This window comes from Mauremys mutica, chromosome 8 (assembly GCF_020497125.1).
Source record: "Mauremys mutica isolate MM-2020 ecotype Southern chromosome 8, ASM2049712v1, whole genome shotgun sequence".
NCBI classification, from domain to species: domain Eukaryota; kingdom Metazoa; phylum Chordata; order Testudines; family Geoemydidae; genus Mauremys; species Mauremys mutica.
The window spans coordinates 55,544,902-55,556,526 of NC_059079.1; the positions used below are offsets into that span (position 1 = coordinate 55,544,902).

Here is an 11,625-nt window from a genome sequence, read left to right on the forward strand (position 1 = left end):
GGAAAACCCTACTTTATTAGATAGGAAGGATAATTACAGAAAAGTGTAGACCCAGGTTCCTGTTTTATGATTTTGTTTGTGTTGTAACCACTTGTTTCCTATCACTTTCTCTCACTTCTAGTTAAATCTTTATTTTTTTTTATGATAAAAGTATGTTTATTTAAGTGCTCACAATTGCCCTGTGGTTTAAAGGAGCAGTGATTTAAGGTAAAACTGGTAAAATGGAGTACACTGCTCCTTTGAGTGAAAAGGATCTGAAATTCCTTTGAGTAGCCAGTGTCAGGGACTGGATGTCACAGAGGAATGATTCAAAGGGGACTCAGGGATTAACCTGAAAGGTGAAGTTAGGGCTGGCATAGCAGAGAGGAGAGTGCTTGAGTGGCTGAAAAGCTAGTGGTATCAGGAAGCTGCCACCCACCTACCACAAGAAAGACTCCCTCTTGCTGGAGGCACGGAGTAACGAGGTGGCTTAAAGTTCTGAATACCCTGAGGACTGTCACATCAACTTACAGGTTGACTAGCTGGTATCCACCCCAGGCCCACCAAGGTTCTAGAATGCATGTTGTTTGTTAAAAGAAATGAATATATAATGCACCTTTTCTTCACAAGCTAACAGTGTTCCTGTTTGGGCACCAATTGTGGTAAGACTATATGGCGGTTCTATGGACCACCATTGCATGAGTCACAGAGTTTCCTCTTATTTACCCTGGGACGCCTCAGGTCTGGAGCCCTGACATCTGGGGAACAAACATCTGAACTACACAGCTTTCCAGTTTGATATATTTTATTAGCTAAATTAAATAAGCAAAAGCATAAAATCAAATAAAGGGTTTATATAGAATCAAATTAATTAATATCAGGTTGATCAAATCATATCAAATAAACCCTAAATTATTGAGAGGTAATAGTCAATCTTTTCCCTCACCCCACTATAAGGTTACATAGAACATTGTAATATGATCCAAGGTGATATAGTAGAACCTCAGAGTTACGAACACCTCAGAAATGTAGGTTGTTTGTAACTCGAACAGAACATTATGGTTGTTCTTTCAAAAGTTTACAACTGAATATTGACTTAATACAGTTTTGAAACTTTACTATGCAAGAGAAAAGTGCTGCTTTCCCTTTATTTTTTTAGTAGTTTACATGTAACAGTACTATACTGTATTTGCTTTTGTCTCTGCTGCTGCCTGATTGTGTACTTCTGGTTCCAGATGAGATGTGGGGTTGACTGGTCAGTTCGTAACTGAGGCTCTGTTGTGCAACTTTTTCAATTTCTCATTTGAATTCTGAATGTAAGTCAAAATAACAATTTCTTAAGATAAAACATACAACTCCTAAACCATTACATATATGCATGTGTGGTCTTGTATAGCAAAGTTGTTTAACCTAGGGCTTTTTCAGGTATTTTATTTATTCTATAGCCACCATTCTAAAACAAATTAGGGTATGGCTACACTGGTGAGTTGCAGCGCTGGAAAGCCTCCACCAGCGCTGCAATTAGTAAGTGGCCACACCTGCAAGGCACTTCCAGCGCTGCAACTCCCTGGCTGCAGCGCTGGCCGTACACCTCACTCAGCATGGGGAATAAGGATTCCAGCGCTGGTGCTGCAGCACTGGTCATTAAGTGTGGCCACACACCAGCGCTGTGATTGGCCTCCAGGGTATAAGGATGTATTCCAGAATGCTTTTATAAATTACTCTCTTTGTTTTGTTATGCAGCCTCTCTTTGTTTTGTTATGAACGAGCTCCGCGCGGAGCTCCGTTGCCGCTGCTGCTTATCTAAAAAACAAACAGAGCTCCTGTTTGATGTGATCATCTGTACCTGGCTGTAAACAATCAAATGAGAGGCAGGCAGGGAGCGAATGAAACAGCAGGGAGTCGTGTTGGCTGCAGGCTGTTTGCAATTAAGAGTTAAGACTAAGGGGTCGGAAACATGTTCTGATTTTTCAAGGCAGGAAGCTAAACACACAGTGTTGGCTCCAAGAATCCCCTCTCTCTCTCCCCCCGCTCCCTGTCACACTAGACCCCACTCCACCCCCCTCTTTTGAAAAGCACGTTGCGGCCACTTGAATGCTGGGATAGCTGCCCATAATGCATCACTCCCAACAGCGCTGCAAATGCTGCAAATGTGGCCACACACCAGCGCTGGTAGCTGTGAGTGTGGCCACACACCAGCGCTGGCCCTGCACAGCTGGATGACCAGCGCTGCAAACCGTAAGTGTAGCCATACCCTTAGGTTGGTTTTATCCACACATACACTGACTACCATCCATCTGCTGGAGTTAAAACAAACAAAAACAAAACAACAACAACACCACACAAAGAATGTGAAGAAGAGGCATCCCTCTACTCAGAAAACTGGAAAGAGAAAACAAAATAAAGACTGATACTTATGCAGGATGATTGTTGCAACTCTTGCATTTCATTCAGCTTCAGAACCTGGTACTTGTCTGAAAAGTCTACTCAGTGATCTTATCAGCTCAGATGTTTTAGAAGTTGCTGCTGACTGGTTAGAAGTTACTTACTTATAAATGTTGAATCTTAGTTATTGCATGTTGCTGGACCCCCACCTCTTGGTGACCAGCTGGGAAGGTGGAGGAAGCACAGGCCTCTTTGTGAGGCACTGTGGCATCACATGGCCAGAAACCGATGGCCGCTGCAGCAGGAAGCAAAGGTTTCAAGTCAATGGTCAGAAGCAAGAAAATAATGACTTCTACCTTTCCTTCATTTTTTTAATATGGTGCCTTGGCTGTTTACTTCCCTTGCAAGTTCCTTGTGATGCTCAGAGCAGGAGGGAACCCTGTCTGTGCCCAGCAGGGGAAATTCTCTCCTGCCATCTGCTGCTGGCAACACAAGCACTCCACTCCAGGCTCAGTGAGCACCACTCTTTCCCTCTGCAGGCTAGCAATTTACACACCCCACTTTGTTACATTTGAATGCTCAGTGCTTTCTCTCCAGGACACCCACAATGTACACTGATTTGCTGCCTCCTTGGAAGCAGTGCACCCCAGTTCACTGGTTTTGTTGCAGTTCAGCACTTTCCTTAGCACAAGGCACTTAGACATGTCTATAGCAAAACCAAAATTGAAGTTTATTTAACAGAGCTTAAGATAGTGATTTAAATAAAAGCAAATATAAGGGTTTGGAAATACAAGGTTACAGGTAAAAGAATAATGTAAAAAATGTGTAACCTAAACTTATTAGCAAGTTACTTTCCTATCTACTAAGGTATTTGTCACCTAATTCATCTTTACAGAGCTTGTCCAGTTCAGAAAGTTGGGATCTACCTTGCATGAGACAACCCCTGCTGGCAGAGTCACTCTTCTGTAATGGTACCAATCCTGTCCCCTCTCCTCTTCCCTTATGCAGTTACAGATCCCTAGGGGGTCCCCTGTTGAGACTTTCTTGGGATTCTATTGTCTTTGAGTATGATCAAGGCTGCATCTTCCTCAGACAGTAAACAAAGTGCTGTCTCCAGGGACATCCATTGTTCTCAAGATTGATTGAATTAGCCCTGAGACCTCCCCTTGCCTGAGGAGAGGAGTCTCACTTCAGCAGTTTTGCAAGCTACTATTCTTTATTTTACATTCTTATAAATTAATTCCTATACAAACAGGGCCGGCTCTAACTTTGTTGCTGCCCCAAGCAAAAAAAAAAAAAAAGAGCGCCGCCCCACTGTAACACCCCCCAGCGAGCGTCACGCCACCCAAGCCCCCTGCATCCTCGAGCGCCGCGCCGCCCAAGCCCCCGCACCCTCGAGCGCCACGCCACCGAAACAAAAACAAACAAACAAAAAAACCCTCCAGTGCCGCCCAGACGAACAAAAAAAAAACCAAAAACCAACAACAAAAAAACCCGAGCGCCGCCCCACCCCAAGGTGCCGCCCCAAGCACGTGCTTAGTCGGCTGGTACCTGGAGCCAGCCCTGCATACAAACATTTCGCAATAACCATGACAATCAGCTAGTTCTTAGCTCTCAGCAAAGACTACACATGAACCCCTTCAGTGAAATACTGAGAAGGTGGTTTGCCACAGGGCAATTTACCTACCATGGTATGCCTGGGTATGTCTGTCACATTCCTTCTCAGGAGTCCCTTGGCAGAATGGGGCACTTTTCTTCCAAAGTTAATGTCATCATCCAGTCGGGTTTGATGGGATCATCTGTATGCAAACTAAACCTCCTCATTCCAGTAATTTGGGACTTGGAAAAAAAATCAGCAGATCCAAAAATAACTCCAAGTAGTCAGCCAGACAATCCATAGGTATTTTGAGTTGTTTGCGGTCATGGGTTAGTCCATCAGATATGATCTCAACCATCCTACAAAGTCCCAACTCAAAATAATTTAAAAAATGCAAAATTAGCAAAGAGATGGAACTGAAATACTAGGAAAACACAAATCATATGTCCACTCAGTCATGTACAGGCAGGAACAGTTCCTGTTTTACAGACAGAAGCTTATAACTTTAAATCAAGATTGGATGACTTTCTAAAAGATACGCTCTACTTCAAATGGCAATTAATTCAGGAAAGTCCTATGGAGGTCAGACTGCATGATCAAAACAATCCTTTCTGGCCTTATAACTATGAACCTCCTCTTTCATATTTTGGTACTCATGAGCTCAGTGCTGAACAGCATTTTTGATGCACAAAATTAGGGTGAAAGGTTAGACTTCAACTTGGTCAGAGCCAAAAGTCCTTTCTTCCTAATTCACAGTTTTGGGACTCAAATTTTATATAAAAGCCTAGCTGCCTCTCAAATGATAAAACCAGACTATTTAATGTTTAAATGTCCCTGACTGAAGCAAGCTACAGCAAGAGGCAAAGCAACAGTGTTTCAATCATTCCTTTCATGTTAGTCTAAAAATAGATTCATATGTATCTTAATGGAGTTGCAAAGGCAATTAGTCAAAAACTTGAACCAGTTCCTTTAGTTATAAAGTAATGATGCTGAAAATAGCCATATTGCTAATCACAATTTTGTAAAAAAGTATAATTTTCTGGAAGTGTTGCTTATTCCCCAAGTGCCTGATTCAGGAAACATTCTGCACCCAAAGAGGTTACAGAATAAGGCCCTAAAAGAAGTGCCTGAATCATGCTAATTTCAAATAACTGGGAATTTAAGACATGAAGCAAAAGATGGTAAAAGCTGTCAACAAGCTTTGCATCACTTTCTGCAATAGAAGATGAATATTGATGTCTTTTTCTATTATTCCTGTTCTTTCAGCATTAATCTAATTCTCTTTTCTACAGAATATGTAAAATGTATGTAGGGAGATTTAAGAATATACCAAATGTTTTTTTTTCCTTTTAAACACAATAGTTATTTTTATGTTTCAGTAAAATATGGGTTCTTCTCCACTCCCCTCCAAAACAGGGCAAAATATTACCATGACTTTCATTCTATCATGCCAGGAGGGCTGCTCTATCTATTGGGATCCAGGAAGTGGGCAGGCTTTGCTAAAAGACCTCCCCCCAGCCTAAGGGGAGGATCCACTGGGCCTGGAAACCAAATGATTCCGGGGGACAACTAATGAAATAACAGGAACAGGAGTGAGGTCAAAGGGTCAAACGAAGGGAACCTGACTGGGACACCGAGCAGAGAACCCCGGACAGCGCCCACTGCTCCTCGAAGGCGTCAAGGGAGCCAGTGGACACTGCCCAGAAGAACTCTGCCCAGATGCGTGAATGAACGGAGGATCGGAAATAGGCCCCACAGTCACAGGAGACGCCATCTGCCAACAGAAGTCACCAGAGTCGGAGACCTCCTGGACTACAACCAGGGAGACTGGCTGGACCCCGTGACGCTCGCTCAGCGCATGGGGCTCTCCAGGCCTCGTACTCCCCAGTGCGTACTTCAGGAGGTGAAGGGCACTTTGTCGCCTGTTGCATGGGCCTACCTCGACCGGGTCCTGTGAGAGGGCACGCCCCACTCACCCTCCACCCCAGGCCCTCCAGACCTTTTCATTGGGCCTCTGTCCCGTGGACCCAACCGGCCCCCCCACCCCTTCATCGTGAGCCGGCTGCGCGACTTGCAGCTGGTTCATTTCCAAACTGCGCCAAGAAAACACCTATACACATTCATGCTCAACACCCTTCACTTCCTCACCCTCGCGTCCCGCCCCGACACAAAGTGGCAGGACCTTTCGAGGGTGAGGCACCCCAGTGGGCCAGCCTATATTCTACCCAGGTCCCGAGGCTCGTCGGGGATATCAGTTGGTGGCTCCTTCATGGGGCCGTGAGCACGGGTGTGTATCTGGCGTGATTTACCCCCGTCCTGGACACCTGCCCCTTCTGCGGCATGAGGGAGACCCTGGTGCACGTTTACCTGGAGTGCGCCAGGTTGCATCCCCTATTCCGGCTCATCCTAGACATGCTGTTACGTTTTTGGTTGCACTTTTCCACTCACCTTCTTATTTATGCACTCCCTATCCGTGGCCCCATGAAGTCACGGGACCTCCTAGTCAACCTCCTCCTAGCCCTGGCTAAAATGGCCATCTATAAAAGCCAGGAGGGCTGCTGTCAGGAAGATATGCCTATAGATTTCTCAAAAGTAAGCAAATCACTTTGTATTACCATGTTTAACCTGAGCAATTCCCAATCCTCCTCTCTGCCTACTACTGGTCTGTCTGCTGTAGAAATGACTGGCTGTCAGATCTGCAGTCCCCCTGCAGCTGGTCAGCATTCAACCAATAGTTAGCCCCAAATCATCTTGGGAGTGATGCGTGTGTGTTGCTGATACAAAGTGTCATGTTTCATCTTGTAAATGAATGTCTTGCCCCTCATTTTCCCTCCCTGAACATACACAGAATTTCATCCCAACATTAATAAATTCCGAGGCTCAGTTGTGTGTGTGTGTTTAGAGAAAAGATCAAAATAGTTCAGTCAGATACATGGTGCCATGAAAGATTAATCATAACTTTAAACACAAAGCCTGCCTTAAGCATATCTCCAAATAGGCAGATATCACATATCAGTAGTGCAAAACAGTTCTCTGAGTTTAGCTCACAGATCCCACCAGTTCATATTCAGTACTAAACAGCACATACTGTAGTAGCAATGTAACAACTAAACAAAATGAAAAGTGAAGTAAATCCATGAATTGTATGAATAACCACCTGCCTGCAGATATATCAATTAATGCCACATACCACATTATTCACTGACATGTATGTCAAGTGCCCTTGACTAGGTCTGGAAACTCTTATTCCTGATAGAGTTTATCATGTAGTGTTTCCTCACACATGTATAGCATTACATATTGGTGCAATGGTTCACCTTCTCTATTTGCTTCCTCAAAAAGGGTATGAATATTTCAGTAATGATACATCCTTCATGCTGAAAGGTGAGTGCTTAAAACATTTCTGAGTGCTGATGTTAGGAACATAGGTATGTTATGAAGCCACTGGTGCACCCCTATAGTTAAAAGGCCAAGACTGGCTAGTTACTAATCATGATGCTTTTATGAGGCAAAAAAAAGCATAAGAAACAAAAAGGAGAGAATAAAGAACCAAAAGAAGAAAAGAAGGAAGTGAAGAACAATGTAAAAAGTATGGACAAAATACTTTTTTGTATAAAAATGATGTTTCTATCCATCAGCTTTCAGGAACCTAGGAAGTGCCAAGGCCTGCAACCTACATTGATTTCTGAATTCTGGAAAAGACTTTCTAAAAGTTGGCAATATTTTGTTTTCTTTTAAATTAAAGAAGGCTGCCAATTATTTAAAATTACAGACTGAAAAACAATTCATTCAGCTCATCCCATCTACCAAGCAACAGCCCAAACCAAATACTAACACCCCATACACTGGGCCTATACTTCAATCATCTTACCTCTATTCAGAGCACATAAAACAATATGCCCTGGGATTCCACAAATCTGGCCATTCAAGTATCCTAGGGCCCTTATAGAGAACATCCTGTCAGCCACCGTCTCTGTATTATATTGAGAGGGATAAAGCATCAATGCCTATTTGTGTACCAAGTGTAAATATATATGTCAAAAGAAGGTATTGAGAGGTACTGGAGTTAGGACTCCTGAGTTTGATTTCCTCCATCTGTCACTGATAATTGTGTGATCTTGGACAGGTTGTTTCACATCTGTATCTCAGTTTATATGATGAGAATAACCCTTTCCTACCTCTTATTAGTGAAGGTCTGTAAAGGGCTTTGAGATCCTCAGCAGAAAGGGGCTATAGAAGTGCAAATTGTTCTTAAAAGAACATACAAGTAAGCCTAAATTGAAAAGTGAGAGACAGATCAGCCCACTTGCTTATAATCATGCTGACATTAGAAGAGACACAAAGTATGCTTACAAAAGGTCACTTGGGACAGTCTGGTTGTTTTGGGAAATGTAAAGAGTTTCCAGCAGCACAGTTTATACCATTCTCTTGTCTGTCTAGCATATTCAGCAGAGGAAGTATATGTGGTGCTGGGAGATGAAGCCACATTCTGCTATGCCCTCCATCCTGTGGGAGACTTCCCACAGGCTTGTCTATCTTTCTCAATAGACACAATCATAACAACAATGATTGCAGGAGACATCCACACACAATCCAGCAAATAAACTAAACAGAGAGAGAGAGAGACGGGGAGAGAAATCTAGCCCATCTTTGTTTAGAAAGTCTCCAGCAATGAAAGCAAAAGGATAAAAACTTGGAAAGTTTGAGTGACAATATTCAGATGTTCTCACAAGTGTGTTTAAAAACCTCATTTCAGTCCCTAGTAAAACATTAGGAAACAGATGAGGAAATACTCTTTCCATTAAAAGCAAAACCCCACAACCTAGATGTATTTCTTCCTTCATCCTAATTGAATACTGTATTTTGTGAAGTGGAACTGAGTATGTCAGGCTAGATACTCAGCTGGTGTAAATCTGCATAGCTCCCCTGAAATCATTGGAGCTATGCCAGTTTAAACCAGTTAGGATCTGGCCCCCCTACATCTTCTTTAATGACTGAAGCTAACTTGACCATGCAGCTCTGTGTCATGCAGGCTATGATTAGAGTCCAGTTCTCAAAAACTGGGTGCTAGTTCAGACTTATCAATAAACATACTGATAACAAGATGACTTGATTTTTCCAAGCACTAACATAAAGGCACACCTGAATCAGGAGCCAAAACTCTCAGCGTAGAGGTATGTCACATTTTAACTTAGAAAAAACACAAACTGAAAATTAATTAAGTGCCTTTAAAGATATCTCAGTTCTTTCCATATGCAATGCAGCAACTGCACTTTGTAAGTAATGCTCTTATTAAAATTAGCATAGTGGTTTCAGGTCACTGCATTTATATAGGCCACTCCTAAAGTAGTCCTGGGGCTTGTGACTGCCCTGCAAAGAGTATGAGGTAGCTTGGCAAATTAATGTGTCTGAAATTTCCCCCTAATTCAGGGCTACACTTTGGATTTACCACAAACAGTAAAAATTATAATAAATCAGAATCATGTTAGCTGCTTAATACATACACCAAGATTTCATGAGAGCAGAAAGTTAGTGTACCCTCATAGATAAATTGCAGAAGGGAACTGTTGGCTGTACAAACACAGCAAATTTTACAGATTATTTTATTTAAATCTGACTTCCTCAGTTATTCATTTGTAGATTACACCAAGTCAATCTGCACAATAACCACTGGTATGTGAATAAAATTTCTCCGCTCCTTTTAATGAGGTAATTTTGCAAGAAGCAGATTCTATGTAAATTAAAGAGACATAAGTTGGTTGCTTTATAGAGTGGGTGAATGGATTTCAGGGGTGTTCTGATTTTCTCTTTTTTAGAACCCCCCTTTGGAGGGAATGGATTCAAGAGACTAGCAATGGGATATGCAGCCTTTTACCTTTAGGTCACTGGTTTAAATACAACCCCTCTTGGACGTGATCAAGAGTTGTTAGCACTTGTGGCCTATGTGTAATAATTGGGAGTCTCAATCTTCCTGTTGGACAAACATTCATATAATAAAATCACAATCACAGTATAGTGGGACTATTTGGCACCTTCATTGGCAATCTCAGCACAGAGGCCAAAGTTTGAATGGGACTTGAAACTGTCCTTGTAGATCTATTTATTGTTAGTTGAACAATACATGGTTCTATTGTTTATTTCTGCTTAAATTAAGTCATGAGCACAAAAATAAACAGAACCACCAAAGCTATTGTTCATGCCCACTGAGAACATGTGTTAAAAAATGTTTTAAAACTTTTAGGGCCAGATTGCATAGTGTGCATTTTAGAAGGTGTAGCACACAAGAGGGAGTCCAAGCAGAAAGGCTGCAAAGGTGGCTTTAACTAATTCTGAGGGCATGGCTATACTTGCAGATGTAGAGTGCTGTGAGTTAAACCTGCCTCCGGAGAGTGCAGTATGGAAAGCGCTGCAGTCTGTCCACACTGACAGCTGCTTGCACACAGGCATGGCCACATTTGTGGCACTTGCAGCGGCATTGGGAGTGGTCCCTTATGGGCAGCTATCCCACAGAGCACCTCTTCCCATTCTGGCGCTGTGGCTTGTGGGAAGGGGACAGGGGGTGTGGGGCATTCTGGGTCCTGTTTCAATGACCCGTGATGCATCGGTTCACATCGCAGGATTCCCTGTGCTTCCATCAACATCTGGCGCCATCTTTCAATGTTTTTTGTACTGCGCGCTCTGTCTTCCCTTTCTGTCTGCGGGAATGGAGCCCGAATTGCTGAGGAGTATGCTGACGAGTCTCGCTGGCACGTCACGTTTGTCAGTCGAGTTATTCCTTAGGATCCAAAGTGACAGTGAGGACTCCGATGATGATATCAACTCGAGTAACGCATACAACATGAGATTGCTTGTGGCATTCACAGACATGCTCACCACCGTAGAACGCCACTTTAGGGCTCGGGAAACAAGCACTGAGTGGTGGGATCACATCGTCTTGCAAGTCTGGGATGATGAGCAGTGTCTGCAGAACTTTTGGATGAGAAACGCCACTTTCATGCCACTGTGTGAGGAGCTCGCCCCCACCCTGCGGCACAAGGACACGAGATTGAGAGCTGCCCTAGGGGAAGTCAAAATGCCCATTGTGATCCTTGGAGATCCCGCTTACCCTTTAATGCTGTGGCTCATGAAACCCTACACAGGGAGCCTTGACAGTAGCAAGGAGCGGTTCAACAACAAGCTGAGCCGGTGCAGAATGACTGTGGAGTGTGCTTTTGGCTGTTCAAAGGGCCGCTGGCGCTCTCTGTATGGGAAGCTGGACCTGGCCGATAACAGCATCCCCGCGGTTATATCCGCGTGCTGTACCCTCCATAACATTTGTGAAGGGAAGGGTGAACAATTCACTCAGGCATGGAACTCGGAGGTTCAACACCTGGAGGCTGAATTTGAACAGCCAGAGAGCAGGGCTATTAGAGGGGCCCAGCACGGGGCTGCAAGGATTAGGGATGCCTTGAGGGAGCAATTTGAGGCTGAAAGTCATCAGTAATGTCTGGTGCCCTGCACGGAAGTGAAGTGCAGTGGTTCCAATGTTAGTAGGAATCTGTGTTTGCTACACTGACTTGCAGTACCTGTTTCTTTCTTTTACTTTATGCAATAGATTCATAGATTCTAGGACTAGAAGGGACCTCGAGAGGTCATCGAATCCAGTCCCCTGCCCTCATGGCAGG

The 11,625-nt window shown here is 43.5% G+C and overlaps 1 protein-coding gene across 1 annotated transcript in view; it reads right to left on the bottom strand.

Moving 5' to 3' along the window:
• LAMC1 (laminin subunit gamma 1) overlaps window positions 1–7,945 on the bottom strand; it is a 151,077-nt gene extending 143,132 nt beyond the window's left edge. The window contains exon 1 of the mRNA XM_045027225.1: window positions 7,833–7,945. Coding sequence (XP_044883160.1) covers window positions 7,833–7,917 — 85 coding nt within the window. The 5' untranslated portion in view covers window positions 7,918–7,945. The remainder of the gene's footprint in view (window positions 1–7,832) is intronic.
• Between the last annotated feature and the right edge of the window lie 3,680 nt (window positions 7,946–11,625).